A 22,176-nucleotide genomic window follows, 5' to 3' on the forward strand; every position below is an offset into this window, starting at 1 on the left:
ACTGTCCGAGCCGGGGCTCGAACCGGCAACCTTCCGATTACAAGACGAACTGCCAACTTTTGAGCCACGATCGCGTAGTCCTCAGGAATAGTTCTCCAGGCTTCTTGAAGGACATTCAAAGCGTATCTTTGGATGTTTACTGTTTTTTGTGAGGTCCAGGATCTAGGGAGCGATAATGTTGCATTCTGCATTTTTCTATCCCGGTATACTTTCACTGCATTGGCAGTGTGTTCGGGATCATTCATGCTGATCTGTTCTACAAATTTTGTTAAGATCACCAACACCAATGGCTGAAACGCTGCCCCAAACCACGACACAGCCTCCACCGTGTTTTACAGAAGGCTGTAGACACCCACTGTTGTACCTCTCTCCTCCACTCCTCCATACATACTGACAATGATTTTAACAAAAAATGTCAGTTGCCACTGATTTTAAGTCCAGTCCACTCATTAAGAGAGGCATCTTAACACCCACCCTTCCACTTAGGTTGTTTCTTATTAGGCTTCAGTGAACAGTAGTGCCAGATGTATCTTTAGGTCCTGTGTCAGGTCTTTTCTGGATATTATCTCTTACAGACATGACTTTCAGATACAGTTCATCTGCTATAGATGGTTTTTTAAGGGCACACTGCACACCGTGCTGAGTTAGGTCATGTTTTCTGCTACTGGCGCTTTGGGAATCACCTTGTTGGTGTAAAAATACTACTTCATGTTTGTCTCTGTTATTTTATACATCTTTCTTAGAATTTTTCATCTAAGCAAATGGGTACAAGTTAACAGAGTGCCTAAAGATACAATTTAAAATGGTCTTTGTCAAGTTGTCTGTTGCATGTAGACACAACACTGGTTCATCCGTTGAGTTAGTTGCTTTTTTATGCTTGACTGATTTATAGGCCAGTGTTAAGTGGCTTAAAAACAAACGCCAAACAAAGAAGAAATCCTCTGGACATGTTCAGTTATTCAAGGATTGCACTGAAAATGAATGAAGAACAACAAGTGTCCAAAAAGAGATACTGTGAAAAAGCTTCAAAAAACCTGTAGATCTATCTCTCAAAAGCACTTTAAAAATAACAAGAGAGTCTGAATCCTTTGAAGTGAAACATAAAGACACGGGAAGTGCATTGAGAGTTTTACACAAAACTCCAGGATGAGAATTATTTTTAACCATGAATCATGCAAAGACATTCAAGCAGAGTCTGTTATTATTCTAAATATATTGTGTCCAGTACTCCCTCGCATATTATCATTGGACCAATAGAAACTCTCATCCAACTGTGACACATAACATCAATCTGTCACGAATTTCCTCACTTCTCTCAGGGTGCAAATAATCATCCCTCATAAACTGACTTATTAGCCAGCTTGCTATCTGGAAAACATTAAAAAGTATTAGTCAGTGACCCAGAGCCCAGGCTAGATAAATCAGTGTTTGGATTATCAGGAGAGCAATGGAATGCTTCTCTCCTGTAAGTGATCCCTGGCCCGAGAAAGTTGGAGCGCTACCTGCTCGACACTTAACAAATATTGAATATATGCCTAATTAAACATGAGAGGTACTAATTGGTGCTGACTGAGTGTGAAACATCATGAATGGTGTGGCTGGTCAAGCAGACTTTGTTTCTTTCTGCCAACATTTGGACATCAGTGTCTATTTAATAACAGAGGAAGGCACTTTTTAATAAGGAGGCAAAAACTGTATAGATTTTCAATTCTCACACTTCAGACCAACATTTTACTTTGACTAACCTTTTACAAATCAACACTAGATAACTTTATGTACCAGTTAAAAGGCTTACAAAAATGGCATTTTTTGGCATATTACAGCTTAAGCTCTGGACATGTCATGAGGGAGATTGTGCGCTGGACCTACGGAGCAGCCTGTACAGTTTGCCCTGAGTGTATCTTGAAGTCAGCCGGCTCCCTGCAGCTTCACTGATCACCTCTGTGGACAGATGGGCTAGACACTGAGTCAGTTTCACAAGGCCCACCAGCAGAGCTCCACCGCCCAGAAGTATACAGGGCCACAGCAGTGCAAACAGGACCATCTGCAAAGTGTACTTCCTGCGTAAGATGGCGTGGTTGGGATACCTCGTCTGATCAGTTAAACATGCGGTGTTGTTCCCGAGCAGACTGTCCAGGCTGCCGTTCACTTTCTGGACTTGATCCTGAAGTGCTTTTCTGTCCATTTGGCATTTGGGCATGTAGAAACACTGAGAGAGAAAAAGATAAGATTCAAGTGTAATTTTTTATCAAGTGACCTACCCCTTACAGTTGGCAGGACTGATTGCAATCAGTGCGACGAGCTGCAAGGGTCTTTTTTTTTTGGTGTCTGTTAAAAAAAGCAAAGGGAATTTACAAGCCTCCGTTTTCTGCACCGGTGCCGAAAAATACTTCATAGCATCTCTCTGAATGGAGCAGAAGTGCAGTGTGAGAGCATCTCCTAATAATATCTACTGGCTTATTCACAAGGGCACAGGCATTAAAAGTGTTGCTGCTTTTCCATCCTGTCAGCTACTTCAGCCTTCATCGCTTTCTCACATGCATTCCCAGGTCCATGCTTAGATGGATAATAAAACACCTGAGAATTAAAATTAAGAATTACTAAACAAAGTAATCTTACATGCTGTGCTATATAGATATAAAGACCTAATATTCAGATTTAATGCTCCAGAGCTGATGTCCTCCTCCTGAGCAGTTCATGTAACAATTCCTAAAACCTGGAATTTTGTGTTTTAAATCCACACCTCGGTCGCGAGGAGAACAGAATCCTCATTTAAGTGGAGCACGGCCTCCTCGGTGGAGCCATTGAAGTAAACCGTCACCGTCGCCTTGAGGCACGGCACTGTGCTCACACCTCTGCAGTCCACCCACTCCTCCAGTATCTCACTCTTCTGCAGCACACAGCTGGCATTACCATCATCCCAGCCACTGGAAGACAACCAGCAGGGAAGCTTCAGAGAAGCCTTCAGACTTACATAATTCACATGCACACCTCAATGGCACTAATTAAAACAGCTGCATAAAGGATTGCTACTGCAATTTGTAGTAGCAAAATTAGTGTGGGATAGACTGACCCATCAACTTTTCCACAGGAGCAGGGTTCCTGCCCAAGTTTTTATAATTTCTTACTTCATCTATGTGGTTCAGTGCAGTTAGCCAATATTTAGCATGTTAACAGTTAAATTAAGATCCTGAACGTGGAAGCTTTAGACTTGCTCAGCATCGTCTGTCATTGGTCTGTCGGTCATTGTCCATTGTTGTGCTGAATTCTTCTGGGAACTCTCAGACAGGCAAGAAAAACTACTGGAATAAAAATCCCATGCAGGAATACAGAGCATAAGCATCATCAGTGATTCCTGTTATACCGGCTTTGTTATTCTGACAGGAGATTATGTGACACAACTGATGGTGAATGCCAATAAAACTTGTAAAAGCTATTGCAGGAGAATAGGGTGCAACAACAATCACATGTCATGTGTTTTTAAGTGCCTTTTATCAGTTTGTTGCGGAGAAATCTTTCAAAATGATTAAGAAAGCTCAGCAGAAGGAAAAATATACACCAGCTGTCACAGGGCAAGAGGCAGGTCACCACTCTATCTCAGGACTAACACGCAGAGAGACAGGCAACCATTCACACTCGCATTCACTCTTAACACACACGTCTTTGGACGCACAGACACGGGGAGAACAAGCCTTCAGTGAGGGGATGCATTTGTAACTGAGCCTGGAAACGAGACAACACTCCCCAGTGTACCTGTTAACAAAGGGTTTGATCATTGTGATGCCGACTACAAAGAACATGAGCACAGAGAAGGCCATCATGGTGCAGCCCAGCAGGATGGCGCGGTCCTCCCCGACGCTTGCACCTGGCACCTGTGTCCGAATCCCCTGTTCTCCGTGCCCGTCAGCTCCTCGGCTTCGATCGCGGTCCTGAGCCACCATAGTGTGACAGAATTCCCCGGGCCTCACACACACAGACACACACACATACAGGGATTTAATTCAGAAGTGATTCAAACTTAAATGATTTCACGTTTGGTTAATTTTACACTCTTTAAAACAATAAATGACTTACATACAAAATGTATTTAAAGTAATGTAAGTGATAAAAATGAAATGAAATACAACAAAATGTAACCAATACTTCAAAAAAATGAGCCATGCTAGCAGCTCTGTAAGGCTGTGTTTGAAAATACGGGTGGTTTGAGCTAAACGCCACTTAGCATGGTAGCATGCCATTGTACCACTTGCTAATTAGCAATAAACAGGAAGCGCAGCAGAGGCTCATGGGAAGGTCATTAGTTTAGGAACTAGCTTATTTAGCTAGACATGAACACTGTAAGAGAAAAACACTGCCCATAAACAATAAATCAGTGATTAGAGGTCAAGCTGGAGGAATCATTTTAATTAGTCCTGTGTTAATAATGTGGGCCTTAGTATTTCCTTTAATCGGCAGTTTGTTAGCTGCACCTGTTCGCTGCTTGTTCATGCCTATCACACAGCAGCAAGCAATGCATCTAGCCATATAAACATAGGCTAGCCAGACTGCTGTGAGATGGAAAAACAACAGTATCTCAAATAACCACTCGTTACACCAAATGTAAGCAGAAGATCAGGACAGGTTGAATCTTGAAGCAGATTTGTTACAGCAACAGCAGAAGACAACACTGGGTGCTGCTCCTGTCATCTAAGAGCAGGAAACTGAGGCTACATTACAATGGGAAAACAGAAGACTGGGAAAATGTTGCCTGGTCTGATAAGACTTGATTTTTGCTGCACCATTTAGATGGTTGGATCAGAATTTGGTATAAATAACACAAAAGCATGGATCTAGCCTGCCTTGTATCAACAGTTCAGCTTCATGGGATATTTTGTTAACACAGTTTTGCTACTGACCACATCCATCCCTTTATGCCCACAGTGTCCCCGTCTTCTGATGGCTCCTTCTAGCAGGATAATGCACCGTGTCAGAAAACTCAAATCAGCTCAAACTGGTTTCTTGAACATTGCAGTGCACCTTTGGGATGCAGTGGAATGGGAGATTCTCATCATGGATGTGCAGCTGACAACCTGTGCGATGAACTAAAATCTCTGAGGAATGCTTCCTGCACCTTGTTGAATCTGTGCCATGAGGAATTAAAACGAAAGAAGACAAAAGTGGGGCTGATCTGGTACTAGCAACGTGTAGCAAGTGGCTGGTGAGTGTATACAGGTTATTTCTGATATATCATTCCCCTTCAAGCCATACATTTAGAAATACTCTGTGCTGTGCATGTGCTGTAATCTCACACATGCATATATGTTGAATCGTTTTTTCTAAAATCTTGACTAGTCCTTTGTTTACAACAGTGCATATCTGTTACAGACTGCTGCAGTTGTTTGTATATTTATACAATATTTCTTTTTAACCGACGCCATTAACAGACCAGCAGGATGTCATGAAACTTACTGGTTTTGTAACCTGTTGGAGGCAGGACAGGATACAAAATATAGGCTTTTTTTTAAAACTTTACAAACAGAAGATGTACATTTTCCAGGCTTATAGTAGTAATCCTATGCCCAATCAGTGGAATGCAGTATGAACTGACTGATGTCACCACAAACTGGTTTTTATACATACCCAGTGAGCACCTATAGCGTGTATAATGTGAAGCTCTGTTTAAATTCAGCCGTGCTTTTCCTTCATAATGAACCCAAAAGTGTTGCTGCCTGGCCCAGTCGATTGCCGGCTCTTACCGTGTCTGCCGCCTGCGAGCACCGTGCAGGTTAATGTTAATGGGGATGCCGGATGACCTCCGGGGAGAATCTGTGTTCAACCACATGCCCACTCCTATCTGAGCTACCTCCTGTACAGTATATCCACCTAACAAGCTCCTCTCTATCTGAAAGTCAAATGTCCTTCTGCCAGCAGCTGATCATTTCATATCTCCAACAGGCTCCGGGGCACTGCTGTGACTGGCTGAGTGGACTCGATATCAGTTTAGTCACCGGGGAACTTCCTGTTGTTTACCAAGGCTCAAAGGTGAGTGCAAAAACACCTTCCACCCTCATATGTGTTTCTATAGAAACCACCACAGGTAAGGCAGGTAGGATGCTAATGGCCTCTCAGCGGGCCTGTGACACTCAGCAGCAGCCGTTTGTCACGGAAAAGCCGAGCCGGATGAATCCCTCCTTGATTACCGTTTCCACAGAATGAAACACACGCAGTGACGCTACACTGGTGAGTACACATGCTCTATGAAATCATTTTTCATTAAAAAAATTACAGAAAGGTCAACACTATGGCCAACAAATGCACGCATACATATATAGTAGATTCCTACCCAAATACATGAGTCCTGCGACTTTTCATCACTGCAGGGGCCTGGTGAGCTCGAAACCTCTCAGATTGTCTGGACGTTATTTGGCATGAGCACATGATGCTGAGCGAGTTTATATCTGCTATTCAAACAATCAAATGTTTTGTATTATTCATGGGTTGCTGAAAAACATATGGCGGTATTAACTTGGTGACAGTTCTGTTTAATACAGCGAGCCCAAGGCTAGGAACACCACAGCAGCTTGAAAAAAGGAGCTACAGCTCAACACAACAGACAGCAGTGTCATACCTAATTTATTCAGTATTGAATACATTGCAGCGTTAAGCTGAATAGTTTCCTCCGTTGCCCGCTCTGCTGTTAAAGCTCCATAAGCTATAGTCCTTGTTTATCTGATGTATTTCATTACTTTTTGTTTTATCACTGTGTGATTTATTGTGTTTTTGAACAGCTAAATTTAGCCCCATGCTTGTAAAAAGCACAATTCCTATTTAAAGACCTGTGCAAAAGACTCAAACCACCTCTTATTTCTTTATATTGTGCTATAGAAATAGGAAACAGGTGCAGGGATTTATTGAAGCATGTGCAAACATGCATGGAAACACACAGTATGTGAGGCAAAAACAGAGTTTGTACAATTCTAACAAACATGAACGGCAATAATTGGTGTGACTTTATGTTGGCTGCCTTTTTTCTTCTGTTCTTTGTCAACACGATCCCACACTGCTTGTTGAGGTCCGAGCTCTGGGGAGGCCAATTCATGACTGGTAGTGTTTCACTGTGTGTTTACTGCATTGGCAGTGTGTTTGGGATCGTTGTCATGCTAAAACATTATCAGAAGCTTTCCAGATTGTACTACATGATGGATCCAAATTTGATGGTGCTTTTCTGTGTTCATCAATTTGGACAAGATCTCCAACACCACTGACCGAAATGGAGCCCAAAACCATGATAGAGCTTCCACCATGTTGTACACACTCTATGTTGTACCTCTTTCCTGACCTCTGTACATACTTGAACCAAGTATTTCATATTTGGATTCACCACTCCATCTGTTGTTTCTCATTTTTAGTTTAGTTATTGTAAAATCTGGCATTACATGATAACCTCAGCCTTTTGTCCCTGTTTCTCTTCCTTTGGCTTCTTCCTTTCATTGAGATCATTTCTCATTAGGCTTCAGTGAACAGTAGATGGATCAACTTAAGCACCAGATGCATCTGTCAGGTCCTGTGTCAAGTCTTTGCTGGATTTCTTCAGCAGTTTCCTAAAATCCTTAAGGACAAACTGCACACCATGCCGGGATATGCCGAGTTTTCAGCTAATAGCTCTTTGGGAATCACATTACTACGCCAAAACTACTATTTTATGTTATCATTGGCATTTTTCATAGATTTAACTACAGAAATTGAACAGAAGATGTGTTTTTGCAACAGGCTTCAAGTAACAAAGTGCCTTAAAGATACAATTTGTCCTATTCTCTGTTATGTGTAGGAGCTTTTATTATGCTTGAATGATTCATGGGTCAGTGTTAAGTGGCTTAACAGAAAAAACAAAACAAAGCAAAGCAACAACAAAAAAAAGATTTACTATGAAAACGGTCAGTTCCAAGAAAAACTCTGAAACTCCTTCAGAAGGCCTGGAGAACTATTGCCCTGGCTCTTCTTTAGATGTTCTTCTTTAGTCTGCCTCCTTGGAAGAAAAGTATAAAGAAATGAGGAGTGTCTCAAGACTTTTGCATATTACTGTGTAACCAAAAGGGGCAGATAGGCCTTGCACATTTTTTCACAAGGTTGTGAGGTGCTTTTGATGAAACTGAAGCAAACAAGTTTAAATATGTATAAACCTCAGGGTACTTTACCTCACCGGGCAACCTGAGAACTTGCCTCGATCTCGCAGCGTGGTGCTACACCGAGGACTGGAGTCAAACAGAATTTCATCTTTAACATAAATGCCTAATGGAATTGGACTACTGCAATCATTTCATATTTGTTTGTATTGTTTCCATGTTTGCTGTGACGTGGTCCAGGCTTCGTTCGTCCTGAGCTTTTTCTGTAAGAAAAGCCTCCCATCGTCTTTGTTGTCCATCTCTAAGAAGTTTTGCTGTGACCTTGTAAAGCGCTGCAACAGATTCCTCTGATTATCTGGGCCGGCAGCTGTAATAGGATGCATGGTGTCTCTTGTTATCTGATTATGGCTCTGAAGAATGTTTCAGAGCAGCATGCGCAGATAGAGGTTGGCATGTAAAAAGAAGCAAGTCAGTGAGGACAATGGATAATCACCAAAAGAGGAATCTTACTTTTCTCACCATTGGACTGATATTCATGCTGAGTGGCATAGAGTACGGTAAGTTCATATCGAACTGGATATCATTTCAGGGTTGCTTTTGGCATATTAATGCACACGTCTCAACCCTTCTCTGTTGTTCCTCTGTGGTGGCCTCAGCTGTCATTCTTCCTACAATATGGAGGTATCTACAGATTTTGGAGGCTCCACCTTACTTCCTAGGTCTCGGTCTGTCTGCCTTCAGCTTGAGTGCACTGGTCACGGGCCCGCTATTTGGCATCTGGTCAGATCGAAGCAAAACTACAAAGTCCATTGTCCTTTTCTCAAATGTTTTCGAGATTGTTGGTAAGTAGTCAAGCCACGAGACATCACATGACTAATTTAGACTCTGCGTCACGCTTCTGTATGAAGAGACTCTGTGGGTCATCTTTTACGCATTTATTTTCACCTCATGCAACACAGAGAATTCCTTATAGATGACCGAGCTTACAAAAAATCTGATATCAGGTCATTCCTTTCATCTGAATGCAATCTAAATTTCTCTTTGAACGTAGCCTCCGGGAGGAAGAAAGTCAAGTGAATAGTGAAAGAGGCGCAGAATTGATTTAAACCTGCTTTCTTTCTAATGGCCAGCAGAAGGTGGCTTCTGCAGTTGCAAAAAGAAGTCTGATTGTAGAAAAGTCAAAGAGGAAATCACCCTACTGGTCCCTTCCCAAAATATTGATTCTGTTCTGAGTCTCATTTAGAATAAAAGACACAGTTAAGCAGGAAGTGCTTGCTAAATTGTGTTTGGCCATTTCCTGCCATGTGATTGTCAGTCACACTTCATCACGTGTGGTTTCATAAAAAGAAAAAAAAAGGCTTTAGTTATGTAGACCTATACTGGCTGGCAACCCCATGGCAACCACCCACTGGGTTGTGTTGGTCAGTGTTTGCTGGAGGTTACTAGGTGAAATCAGTCACAAAGAGGGTACTGTACCAACAACGTCCTTGTGATTGCTTTTGTTGATAGCAGATTGCTGCAGTTGCCCCATAGCTTGCTGTTGTAAAACTAAAATAAGACTTGAAACAGAGAAGGTTCACGTGTCTTCCATGCAAACTACTGGTGACAGCAGCAACTTGCTAGAGACCAAAGCAACTGCAAGAAGGTTCCTGGTAGCGCACGGTATACCTCCATACCGCTTTGTGACCAATTTCATGCTAGTGCGTGCCAACCTCTAGCAACCACTCTCCAAGCAGTTGTGGTTGGTGAGTGGTGAGAGGGCTATTAACAGTGGACCTTTAACCTCCTGCAGCCACTGGCTAATCTGTTAGTTGATGCACATGTTTCCATAGTGACCATAGTTACCAGATAGCCACTGACTAGTCTCTAGGCTTGTGTGAAGGTACAGGCTTCAAAAGAGAACTCTCTAGCTGCCTCTGCGATTCAAATTTTTATCTACAGGATGCACACAATGGATTATGGGAATTTCTAAAATAACTACCGTAAATGTCGGGCTATAAGCCGCTACTTTTTGCACAAGCTTTGAACCCTGCGGCTTTTAGTCAGGTGCGGCTTTTCTATGGATTGTCCATGATTTTTGTGATATCGTAAGACGATTTGTTTTGTGTGTTCCGCTGTTGTACGGCACTACGTTGCCTGGCGGAAGGATCGGGGTTCAAGAGTGGTATGTTAGTCACATGTCCGTCCGCCAGGCAACGTAGTGCCGTACGAAGTAGCGCGAAAAACAAACTTCAAAGTAGCGGTACGCGTTCAGCGGGAGTCGTGGATGATGAGCGGCGATAAACTTGCAAGTTATGCCCAAAAAGCAAGTTATGCCCAACTCCACCGGTGGATTCTGACAGCGTGGAAAAGTGTGAAAACATCCACGATCACCAACGGATTTTGAAGGGCTGGACTGCTGCATGATGGAGAGGAGGACACCGCCACGGCCCTTCTGAGGGTGTTCGACTCTGACACTGACAATGAGGATTTCTTTGGTTTTGAAAGTGACAACGAAGGAGAGAAGAAGAGTGGATGACGAAGCCATCCTGAGCCTGTTTGTATCCGACACTGGAGAAGAGGACTTTGGTGGTTTTAGTGCGCAGGAAGAATCAGAATCAGAATCAGAATCAGAATACTTTATTGATCCCTGGGGGAAATTGAGAAAGATGGTGGTGAATGACTGACTTTTCTTCTTGTTAAAGCTGTGTCACTGCACCTGAGCCTAAAAGGTAGTCCGAATCTATTTTTCTGGTGTGCTGTAGGCTACTGTTATGTACTACATGTGCAAATATGTACCCATAACTTGTTTTTCAAAATATTAATAAAAGTGATGTCTCCAAACAGCCATCTCTTTCCTGACAATTCCCTTTGTGCATATTCTCTTACATATGATAAGTCAACATTGAAACACCTGCGGCTTTTGGTCAGGTGCGGCTAATGTATGTACAAAACAGGATTTTCCCCTGATTTTAGCTTGTGCGGCTAATATTTAGGTGCGCTTTGTAGTCCGGGAAATACGGTATTTATTTGTTCTTTAAGCAAAGCATTATAGGGATGATGTGAGTCATTGTTAAGAAATTTATGTTGTCAACCAAACAACAAAATCACCTGAATGCTATTAGACTAACAGTATATTCTAAATAGTAGCTAAATATTAGTAAATACTAGCTAAAACCTAGCTACTATCAGCTAAAATCAACTAACTAAAACAGCAGTACCACATGATCGTCTATTATTGTTAATGTGCACTTTACTAGATACAGTGTTTTTCTATTGTCACCGAATGTGTTGGAATCAATGACTGTAGACCTTTTTAGTAAAAGAAAAGTTTTTTTTTATACAGTCATTGGTTGGCGTGTTAGCATGCTAACATTAGCCAACTAGCCAAAGTATAGAATAGTATAGAAGTTAATGGAATTGTTACAGGGTGAAGCCAGTACTTTTTTGGAAACATTTAAACAAAGATCTTGCCTCAGATGAAGATGCATTTCACAACAATTTTTTATTTTTTTTTAATTTCTTCTCAGGTAACTTTATGTATTTCATTGGATACTCAAAGTGGCTTTTGTTATGCAGTCGGATTGTAGCAGGTGACAAATGCACACACATGCACGCATGCATTACGTAAAACGGTTAACACTCAATGCATGTAATATATCATAGTTTGATATGTTTGCCCTAAGGTGTCGGAGCAGGAGCTGGGTCCTCCATCTTTGGCTTTTTGACTCGGAGCACTCAGCCGGAGGAGCGAGCTGGAATATTTGCCGCCATCATGGCTGGTCGACAAGCCGGTCTTCTTGTTGGTCAGTTTCTACCCTTTCCACTTATCCACAGAGAAATAGGTGTTATTTCACCTCTCACCACCCCTTCTGCCCTGTGAGGAAATATCAGACAACGGGAAGGATTTCGTGATCCTTTTTTCCCCTTTTTTCTTTTTTGATGTTTCATTTAAACTGTGAGCAGAAAAAAACATTCAATAAAATCACTAAGGAGCAGGCTACTGTTTCCACACATCTTCCATTTATCTCATCTTTAAAGCACTTCCTCCTGTCTCTACAGGGCCGGCGTTCAACCTGTTCCTGCGGCTGTGTGATTTCAAACTGGGGCCCTTTGTTGTGAACAAGTATACGTCTCCTGGGGTAACAGCATCCAGATAATCAGTAATCTAAGGTTCTGTGAAAGGCTCATGAATACAGAAATAACCTTCAGAAATAGTCGCTCTACATTCTGTGCTCACATATATATTTTTCCTCCTTTGTTCTCCTGTGAGTAAGAGGAATACAAAACACCTGCAGCGGTACTCGGTCCCGTAACAACCTGTATCGATCTGTTTCTATCTAAGTGTGCCTCAATAAAACACCTGTAGCGTGGATGAAGCTTAAATGAGACTTAACAAAGCTCTTATATGCCTGCTTCCATTTTTTTCCGCATAATATGACCCAGAATCCCTCTCTAGAGTTCACTCTGCCAGGCAGCGCTTCCATAGCTGAACCACTTTATCTCTCCTGAAAGCTTCCAGGGATTCTGGTCCTGTGAAAATATCTTTTTTTGTGTGTTTAAACTGTAAGATCTTTGAAGACATGTGGGTTTTTCCTCCATGCTGTCAGATCTTCATGTGCCTGTTGTGGATGCTGCTCCAGTTTGTCGTCCTGGCTATGTACTGGGATGTACCACCCGTTAGCTGCGAGGGGGGAGCCACGATGATGGAGATGAAACAGGAGGAGGTAGAGGAAGAGGTGCCGCTGATGGGGTCTGACGAGGAGCCGGTGCACACCTACAGAGCCCTCAACTCCGACCAACTGGAGACCTCCACCTCGTCTGACATGCAACCCGTCCACAGAGCTTCGGACCCCTTCCGAAACTTCAGCGCCAGCAGAGGTGAGCCGGCAGGTTTGACTGCCTGTCTCGAGCAATTACAGTCAGCTTTCCTCTGCCCCATTTTGCAGCGTTCAGGTAGGAAGAGGTGTCACTGCCAATGCACATGTTTCATATCTGCTCTATTGATTTTGCTTGTATTTGCTCACTCAGTCTCGCACACACTTTCCATTCTCCAGGTCTCTCTGAGGAATTTTCTGCAGCATGTCAGATCAGATTCCCGGTGTATTGATTGGACTTGCGTGTACATGTCTGGTTTATGTCAGAGCATGTATATACATGATGTCAGGTGCACTATTGGATTAGTGTCATAGTACGTTTACATGGCGATTGCGATTGTTTGCCACTACTCAATATCCTTTCTGTACTTTCTTTGACTGTGTGTGTGTCTTGGGAGTGAGTGGGTTGAGTACTTACTCATTTGTCTTAACCATGTTGTGAGGACCTAAAGCTTTGATCGTAGATTTACGCACTCACATTCTGGGGATTTATTTTTCTTTTGGGGACGTCGTTAAATTTAAGCTGCAGACGTGTTTAAAGCTTACGGTCGAGGTGAGTGTTGGGGTCAGAGTTGTGTTTAAGACTGAAGTAACTCTCCAGGAAATGCGAGTCGGTGTTGTGTCCTCTAAAGACACAACTGCGAGTGCGTGTGTTTGTGTGTATGTGCTGTATTGATTCTCTCACTCTTTGAAGACGTGGTAGAGGGAAGGATGGAAGACTTCCTTTTTTATTGACTGACTTGCTGTGGTTGACTTGTGGATGAAATGGAGACAGAATTGGTAATGTGGCCAACATTCCTCTTATTGATTCCTTTTTGTACGAAGAGAAGCTACAACACCAGAAACGCAGCAGGAGCGGAGGATGTTTTCTCTGGCACATGCAGTAGGAGTGTCTGTTAGCCCTTACAGCGTGTCTGGTATTCGCTCTCTTTAATTATTGATCTTTTCTGACTTTTTGTGGAGAAGCTTTGAAAATCAGGGCAGATCTTTCACTTTCTTTCATCAAATCTTGATTTTTCTGGTAGGTGTCGTGGAAAGAAAAAAGTACATAACAGCACCAGTAAAATCTCTGTGAATCTTTGCTTTTGGAACAAGGAAAACTACACAACTGCCTTTTTTAGTCCATGTACTTGTATTGTATCTGAACTGGATCAGATTTTACACATGCTTACACGGCACTGCAGGTTTGTAGCCTGCTCTGTTTCACGCTCTAGTTCTTCTCCCTTGAAAAGACTGAAACATTCAAAGATGTATTATCTGAAATATACTTAAGAGATATTTTGTAATCAAGAGTTAGATTCCACTTTCATACTGAGCAAAAAGTCCAGATGCAGGAGTGAATGCCTTCATTTGTTTAACATGTATAAAAATATAGAAATAAAAGAAATGCAGGTTTTACTCTGTGCTAGATCCTCTGCTAGTAAATGTCTTCCTGGATAACTAACAACAATGATATCAATGAAGTCAATATGTGGTTTAAAACAGTTCTAGGCTATATAGCTTCTTAGTTTTTTCAGTTAGATCAAGAAAGTATGATTAGTTTTAGGGTTGAATTTTGGGTTGATATTTTCAGGTTGTACCCCTCCTCTCACGAGTGATGAAATGTTTAGAAGTAATGGTAAGCTAATTTTAATGCCATGCTAGCTAGTCTCTTTCCTAAGCTAAGCTATACAATGAATAAAACGGTGGAACTTGCTGTTTTGCTTTGTCTACTTGTGGCGTCACCAGAAAACCATCTTTAGGTCAAAGCATTTTCCTCATAGATCTTTTTATTACTTATTTTCTGTGCAGCATCAAATGTAAAATGTATCGGCTGAGCAAGAGCATGTCTTTAAGGTCCAAAGGAAAAGCATCAAAGTGGCCACCTGGATTTTTAAAAAAAAGTATAAATAAATCTTGGGCTAATTTGGATTGGCCGCTGAGCTGCTTTTATCCATAGATGGGATAAAAACTAGTTTCCGAGTCGTTTGCCGTTTGAATTGATGCTTTGATGTTTTTGCTGTCACCATTTTTTTGGGGGGGGGGGGTGTTTGAAGACAGAGTTGATGTTTGGATGAAGAATCAGGTTTTCAGCTCACTCTAGCAGGTTTGGTTACCAGTCTGCTTCCATAAACTTCATAGGATCAATGAACAGACAAACAAATCAGCTAATTAGTGTTAAATTAAGTTAGTGAAATAATTTCCCCCAGGGATCAATAAAGTATTCTGATTCTGATTCTGATTCTGATTAACAAAGATAATAATCAAATATTAGACTTTTACTCACCAAACCAGAAACACAAACTTCTGGGAGAGTTCGTACCACGCAGAAACACATCATATTAGCCAATTAAAATTGTCATAAAAGGCACCAACAGCACAAGCATGGAGGTAAGATCCAGCTCAGTGGCTTGAATTAGCAGAGGTGATACCTAGAAGACCCAAACTGCTTACAGTTGCTTGTGTCTGGATGCCTGTTGGTCAAATTGGCCGCGCCCCCAGCTTCTAGTATCCAGAGTCCTTAAAAAACCCCTCTCTGCTCAGAGATTTTGTAATAAGTGAAAAAATGCACAAACTATTTTTTGTTCTTTAACGATGCTTTCTACTGTCTGGATATTTTAACATTAGGATTGACCTTCTTTTAGAGCAAGGCAATTTTCAGCTCCAGTGGTTGCCCTTTGCTTTAATACCAAAGACCTGGCAACCCTAGCAACCACTTTGTAACTTTTTTTGTCCATTATTAAGCATTTTTGATTCTAATAATCAGTCTGTAGATTCAGACTTTGGAATAAAAGCTGGGAAATCTTGGGGAAAAAAATCTGTCTCAGAACTTTCTGAGGTACAATAAATCATTTTAAAGCCACATCAGGTATTTACCTGCACACATACACATCCAGTGACATAAAATAATCAAACCATGTCAATAGCAGTGCAAACGCTGAACACAGAGAACTGAACTGTAGTGGATCACACAGTGTAATATCAAGCCGATTCTCCAGCCATCTGGCATCCAAATTTAGCAGCAAGCCCAGCTCGTTTTCCTCCTCTCCAAGCCCATAAGGAGGAATTTGTTCCAGGAAAAGCTGGTATCAAAATTTGGAATTTATTGAAAGCTTCCCCCCCCTTTTTTCCTGTGTAATCATGTTTTGGATATAAGATAAATATCAGAATCCATACTTCTCTCCATCAAAAGAAATAGATATAGAGCGTCTTGGACGACATGATCAACACGACCAGGCGGCCAGGATTTGTCACGCCTCCTTCTATCTTACAACCGCTTTGAGATCGTCCAACTTTTCTTTTCTCTTAAAACTTCTTGATCTCGAATTAACTTGCCAGTTGAAACTTTCGATTTGAAGCTAGCAGTTGAAGATTTTTGGGGATTTTTCTCCCTGACTTCCCTATTTTATTTCTTCTGGTATCTCTCTCTCTGTCCTTCTCTGCACAGAGTTCCTGAGAGAAGAGGTAGTTGTTGTCCTCACGGCTCAGTTCATCACTCTCTTCAATCAGACGGCGCTGGAGGTGAGAGCAGCGACCATCGAGATCCATCAGGCAGCGATTCCAAACATTTCACACTATGTCACACTGTTTATCATCCAGAGTGAATAACACTGAGTCTTCTAAGACCTAAACTTTTGGGAAAATAATCAGTTAAATGCTGAAGCACATAATCAGCCTCTGTGTAAAGATCCATTCTCACCTCTTATTAAACTGACCTAACTGGATACTCTGGTTACCTTTCTTTACCTCTGAATGGACCGCTTTGCCTAAATGACTGGTGTCTTTCTAAAAATTCACAGACCATGGTGACCCCTCTTACGCAGCGCCACTTCAACTTTGGCGAGCTGGGCAACAGCCTCATGTACAGCCTGTGCGGGGTGGAGGTCATCCTGGGCTTCTTCTTTGTACGCTGGCTGAGCAGGAAGGTGGCGGACCGCGCCGTGCTGGCAGCGGGCCTGGTCATCTGCTGCACCGCCTGTATCTGGTGCCTCATCTTCCTCTGCAACCCCCGAGGTGCTAACCTGCCTGTGAAAAACCACACCCACAGACACACACACACAAATGCAGGCACACACAGACACAAAAATGCCTCTTTTTCTGAGCCAAATCCTTTCTGTTCCACCAGTGTCGGTGTGTAGAGCACAGCAGAGCCATATTGGGTTACACACTGGCTGAACTGAGTGTGCTCTGTAAATGATATCATTCAGCAGGATACCATAGAGGCAAACCGGATCCTGTATGTTAATGTTGGCCTGCGTCTGTTGCAGCTCGTCACGTTTATCGCTCTGATTACAAGTGACAGGTGCTGGAGCTGGGTAGTGCCTGAGTACATATAAAAGGATTAGAGTAATCAAATTTAGCAAAAATGCTATTTGTTAAAGCGTGGCTGTCATTTGTTTGCCATTTGTTAACCGTTGTGGTTAAAGCAACCGAACAAAGACATAAAACCCGAAAGAAAGACACCTAAAGAAAAACTATTTTATCCTTTGGGGCCACCGAGAGGCATGTTTGATTGGTGAAACTGTAATTTGATCGTAAAATGATAGACTTTCAGCTCATGCAAGAACTTCCAACAATTAGAGTCGGCACAAATTCATACAGGCATGTGCATGATGCAAAGCAGCAGAGAACAAAAATCAAGTGGTTGCCAGCTTGGCAGGGGTTTCGTTTTTCGGATTGAGCCGTCTCTGGTGTTGCCAGCCCATTTGTGGGAGAAACTTAAAAACTGACGGACGGACGAGCTGGGCAACCGAAGCATGATCTGCCACACTCTTTGAATGATCATGACTCCACATGAGAAATAAGAAGCTTCAGAACTGTCATATTTATTGGCCACTAGGTCTATCAAATATAGGTATGCGAGGGTTTATGTTGGATTGCGCTAAAGGTAATTGCTGAATTATGTATTCCATTTACTCTGTGATAAACTACTTTAATTTAGCGATCCTGTGATATCATCTTCCCACCCCTGCCAGGTGGTTATGGATGGGAGCTGTCGGCCTTCATCATCGGAGTGTTTCTGCAGCTGCTGGGGCTTCCCTTTGTGGCCGTGTCTCAGGTGTCTCTCTTCTCCAAAGTCACTGCTGAGAAAACACAAGGTTGGCTCATATTACCTTGGCACCGTGTGCTGGCTCAACACATTAAAACAACAGATTGTTGCTCAGCGCATGTGATGCATAGAAAAAAAAATTACACGTAGCGAACTTTAAAGCCATATTGTTATGTTTATATCTGAAATAAATAACCTAATATTTTGTGATACCTCACCAAAAGGATTCAGCCAAGGTGTCAGACGCTCAGTTGGGGGCCTGGCCACAATCTTGGGTCCCTTGTGGGCTGGAGGATTGACTAATAATTTGTACATAATGTTGGGCATGATGCTGGCACTACTTCTTATGATCACAGTAAGTAGAACAAGGCGCTCAGTAATAGTGTAGTGTTACACAGACTGGCTATGTGGCTGTGTTCTGTCAGGTGTTTAGCTTAGCTTGGCTTAGCATGTAATCTATTATGTGGTACTAACACATATCTACTATCACTGATAAACCAACGGGATAAGACATGCCATATACAGTTATTTAACCGATACAAAAGAGAAACTGGAAAGTTTTGTGTTGTTCAAATTTTTATTCTTTATAGAGTGCTAAGCTAAGCTATAGCTTGTAGCGTTTACGTCATAGATCCAGACCTGAAATTCCTCCAGAAGTAGTGATGTAGCTGCTGCAGGACAGCGATTTAACTGCAAAATGACATAAGCGTTCAGCAAGCTTGCTTAAATAGAGAATTAATTTTGTTTTGCAATCACTTGAGTCAAGTCCCCTGTTGCAAGGAGACCTATTGCAGACAGGTTGCACTCTTTGGTGCAGAATAATTGATTGATTGCAGTGAGCTGGCAACCTCTACAAGGTATCTGAGAGTGATTGCAGTCAGTCTGAGGGGGACCATGATCATCCACCTGTGCAGTTGCCTTAGTATTAAAAGTGCGCGCCACAAACTTTTCTGTTCAGCTCAATTCTTTTTATATAGCACCAAATCACAACAACAGTTGCCTCCATGCACTTTTTATCCGGTTGTTCAGTCTGACGTCACTAGCCGTGTCTGGACCTAAACTCCGCTGCAGGTCCATATATCAAACATTACTATGGCATTACTGAGAGTTGAAAAACTGTCTAAAGTCTTTCATCTTTAATAAAATGATCAGCGTTCTGCTCTACCAGGTGTAACAATTGAGTTTAACATCCAGGCATCCATGAAAACGGAATTTATGACATTTAACGGAGTTAGAAGTTAGCAGGGAGTTAGCTCGCTAGCTTCTATCTAAATACAATATAGCATGTCCTGACTGCAGGGTTTTGGAAAGAAATTAAAACGTACAGCTCTGTTATCACTTCCAGCATAAATGAAGACAGAAAACTAAACAGCAGTGACGTTTGAAGGGTTACTGAAGTTGGGCTAGCTGGTATATAATGATGTGCTACGTGACCGCTAGCGACACAGCTATGTTAGCATAATATAAACAAGCTAACTTTTTTTCCCACTCGATAAAAGTTAACGTGAGTGTTCTCGGTGGTCAGGAACAAATGTAATCACATGGCAGGATGCTGTAAAAGGACCAAACTTCAGCCAGGAGAACAACTGAGATAATCCATTCACAATACGAGGTTAGTCATTCATATACTGCTGCATGGGCTGGGCTGTAGTTACATCCTAAGGTTTTAAAAACTGAGCTTAAATAAATGATTAGCGGTAATAAAAGCCGAGGGAGGTCAACAGTGATCACTGACTGTTTTAGGAGCTTTTTGAGATCAAATAGAAGAAAATACATAACATTAAACATGTTAACAACACAAAAGCCATATTAAACGCAGACTACTTTAGGCCCGGAAGTAGGATTCGTCGTGTCATCACTGAACAACCAGATTGTAAGGTTAAGACCTATGTCTGTGAAGGTTCTCAGTCATCCAGGTCATCATAGTCTAAGGAGGTTTAAAAGAAAAGCGTCTGGACTTCTTTAGGTTTCTTGAAGACGTTTCATCTCTCCTCTGAGAAGCTTCTTCAGTTCTAAGAGCAATTGGTGGACAGTCCCAGATTTTAAGCCCTAAGTAAAGGTCCTAAAATAATACATAGAATACAGAAAAAAAAATCCAACAATCAGATGACCCCTTATGAGCAAGTGCTTTGGTCACAGTGGGAAGGAAAAATTCCCTTTTAACAGGAAGAAACCTCCGGCAGAAACGGGCTTAGTGAAGGGTGGCCATCTGCCACGACCGATTGAGGGTGAGAGGGGAGAAAGACAAAACACAACAAACAACATCAGTGCATAAACCCTGCAATCACCAATTTTTCCTAGTTGCAAGAAGGTTGTTGCTCAATTTTTGCTATAGTGCGACTGAACCAAAAATGTTCCTTTTAGTTTTCCCTAGATTATATATATACTCCATAATCTGTTAAAAGCTCAAAATACGGTTTAAAACGCCTTTCTCCCCTTTAAACTTATATTTAATACAGCCATCTGTGCTTTGGATTATCCCATAGTTCATTTCGTGATTGTCTGGGTAGTGTGTCTCTCTAATATAGTCTTGGTCATTAGGCAGACTGACTGTGTATGGCTTTAAGAAAATCGCCTTCTGCTAAAGGATAGCTTACTTTAGCTTCACATAGCGTTGAGACTGAAAACAGACGCTACAAACTAGCAGGTGGGAAAGCTCACTGGAATATAACATGTTACATTCTACTGTTGTTTTTAAAAAAAAAAGTAATTTGGTGATAAAATTCCAAATAGTTCTTTTGAATTTATGTTTATTCTGCATGCTAAACTAAGTTAAGCTGTGTGGTTAGCTGTAGCTTCACATTTAGCATAGACACGAGTGTGGCTTCAGACTGATCATTTAACGCTTACAAAATCTTTAATGGTTATTTTAATTTTAATGTCAGCAGAGAGAAAGAGCTCTGTTTTCTGTCCTTCATCTACCTTCCCTGTTTGAAACTAGCCGAAGCTACTGCTTAAAAAAATTTTTTTTCACCAATCCAGTGTGAAAAACAGTAGCCACAGGCTGTTCTAGCCAGTAAAATCTTTAACTCAGCATGTCTTTGATAGCCTCTACTTATTACTTGCTTCTCTCTATTCTCCAAAGCCATATCACACTGTACATTTTCACAGGTTATGACAGCGCTGTCCTACGACCGCCTGACTGAGCCGCGAGCGGTGCAGAGTGCACAGAGCTCTGACAGCGGAGGATAGAGCTGCAGTCCTTGTGAAGAGCAGGAGAGGCTAAAGACGGACAGAGGGAGCGCCCTTCACCTCTGAGAGAATCAATACAGGTTTACTGCAGAGGGAATTGTATGAATGTGGAATAAAAAATGTTCAAAACACATGCTGGACCTCAGAAGCTGCTGTAAAGGTGATCACACTCTTTCACGGTTAAATAACACTGTTCGTTTCTAAGCTGTGCTATCAGATTCAATTATAATTGACCTTAGGTGCATATTTACTATCAGACTGTTAATTATATTTTACACAAGGGGGCACCATTGCTCTCATATTGAATATTCAGAGGCATAAATGAAGATGAAAGCCATTATTTTTAAACCAAACTATTTTTATTCCCCCGGTGTTTGTTGGAAAAAAATAAATAAATGAGAGAAAGAAGCAGGTTTTTCCGAGTGACCTTTGTAGCAAAGCTTTGTTTCTTGTCTTTCTTCCTTTGGAAAAAAAAAAGAGAGAGACGGAGAACAGATGACACAATGAGTCCAGAAGTGGAGTTGTCAACATCTGAGAAGCTCCATGTCAGTGCTGCTGATAGAAGAAGGTCAGACAGAGTGAAGATTTTCAGATTTGTTGTTTTGTTCCCTTCTAATGCTGGAATAAACTAGGTACTTGAATGTAACACAAACAAAAATGCAAAGCTTTGAATGAAAGTAAACCAAGCTTGTTTTGATCTGATCCTCTACGCCGGCTTGGCATTCGAGGAGCTCTGAATTAAAACCAAATTTAAAAAGGACTTACTTAATTAGTCGGCTCTATCTTCTTACTAAGGGGGGATTTAAAGTTTAATTGCCTGTGTTCATAATTCAAAACATGACTAGGTGTGAGTAGTGTACAGTCAGCTGTTCTTGCCTATAGCCTCCTCTAGGATGTGCTGCGTGCTACATATCTGCACTACGAGACGAGAATGCAACATCAAGGCATTGTAGATTCCCTTTGTAGCAATGAACATGGGTTTGGCCAATCTCTCTGT

At 41.7% G+C, this 22,176-nt stretch overlaps 2 protein-coding genes across 12 annotated transcripts; one reads left to right on the forward strand and one right to left on the reverse strand.

Annotated features, from left to right (window-relative positions):
• Nucleotides 1-1,227: 1,227 nt before the first annotated feature.
• On the reverse strand, nt 1,228-4,966 carry kcnmb3 (potassium calcium-activated channel subfamily M regulatory beta subunit 3). 3 transcript variants are annotated; one of them, XM_026149804.1, is made up of 4 exons: nt 4,896-4,966; nt 3,754-3,963; nt 2,744-2,927; nt 1,228-2,209 (listed from the first exon to the last, which is right to left on the reverse strand). In XM_026149804.1, the coding sequence occupies exons 1-4, from the start codon at nt 4,898-4,900 to the stop codon at nt 1,841-1,843; spliced, it is 768 nt and encodes a 255-aa protein (XP_026005589.1). In that variant the 5' UTR covers nt 4,901-4,966; the 3' UTR covers nt 1,228-1,840. The 3 variants fall into 3 exon arrangements, with proteins under 3 accessions (XP_026005589.1, XP_026005588.1, XP_026005590.1); XM_026149803.1 differs by lacking the exon at nt 4,896-4,966 and adding an exon at nt 4,075-4,288; XM_026149805.1 differs by lacking the exons at nt 1,228-2,209; nt 4,896-4,966 and adding exons at nt 2,317-2,577; nt 4,075-4,288.
• A 115-nt stretch (nt 4,967-5,081) lies between these two features.
• mfsd8l2 (major facilitator superfamily domain containing 8-like 2) lies at nt 5,082-21,939 on the forward strand. 9 transcript variants are annotated; one of them, XR_003270369.1, is made up of 14 exons: nt 5,082-5,197; nt 5,935-6,021; nt 8,343-8,659; nt 8,759-8,944; nt 11,612-11,674; nt 11,768-11,887; nt 12,144-12,223; nt 12,692-12,962; nt 16,386-16,459; nt 16,738-16,951; nt 17,914-18,036; nt 18,212-18,342; nt 21,099-21,339; nt 21,658-21,939. XR_003270369.1 is itself a non-coding variant. In XM_026149759.1 (13 exons), the coding sequence occupies exons 3-13, from the start codon at nt 8,584-8,586 to the stop codon at nt 21,177-21,179; spliced, it is 1,419 nt and encodes a 472-aa protein (XP_026005544.1). In that variant the 5' UTR covers nt 5,082-5,197; nt 5,935-6,021; nt 8,343-8,583; the 3' UTR covers nt 21,180-21,588. The 9 variants fall into 9 exon arrangements, 8 of the variants coding, with proteins under 8 accessions (XP_026005544.1, XP_026005545.1, XP_026005547.1 ...); XM_026149759.1 differs by lacking the exon at nt 21,658-21,939 and having other exon boundaries at nt 21,099-21,588; XM_026149760.1 differs by lacking the exons at nt 18,212-18,342; nt 21,658-21,939 and having other exon boundaries at nt 21,099-21,588.
• Nucleotides 21,940-22,176: the final 237 nt, after the last annotated feature.

The sequence above is a fragment of the Astatotilapia calliptera genome, chromosome 18, assembly GCF_900246225.1.
Source record: "Astatotilapia calliptera chromosome 18, fAstCal1.2, whole genome shotgun sequence".
NCBI classification, from domain to species: Eukaryota; Metazoa; Chordata; class Actinopteri; order Cichliformes; family Cichlidae; genus Astatotilapia; species Astatotilapia calliptera.

What these genes read in the sequence shown, in the direction of transcription:
- kcnmb3 (XM_026149803.1), bottom strand. Translation starts at nt 4,238, where the DNA reads ATGGCATGCTACCATGCTAAGTGGCGTTTAGCTCAAACCACCCGTATT. An exon ending in ACTTTAAATACATTTTGTAT is followed by an intron (nt 3,964 to 4,074) that starts GTAAGTCATTTA and finishes TGTGTGTGTGAG; the next exon opens with GCCCGGGGAATTCTGTCACA. An exon ending in CTGTTCTCCTCGCGACCGAG is followed by an intron (nt 2,210 to 2,743) that starts GTGTGGATTTAA and finishes TTTCTCTCTCAG; the next exon opens with TGTTTCTACATGCCCAAATG.
- mfsd8l2 (XM_026149759.1), top strand. Translation starts at nt 8,584, where the DNA reads ATGGATAATCACCAAAAGAGGAATCTTACTTTTCTCACCATTGGACTG. An exon ending in ACAAGCCGGTCTTCTTGTTG is followed by an intron (nt 11,888 to 12,143) that starts GTCAGTTTCTAC and finishes CTGTCTCTACAG; the next exon opens with GGCCGGCGTTCAACCTGTTC. An exon ending in CACTACTTCTTATGATCACA is followed by an intron (nt 18,343 to 21,098) that starts GTAAGTAGAACA and finishes ACATTTTCACAG; the next exon opens with GTTATGACAGCGCTGTCCTA.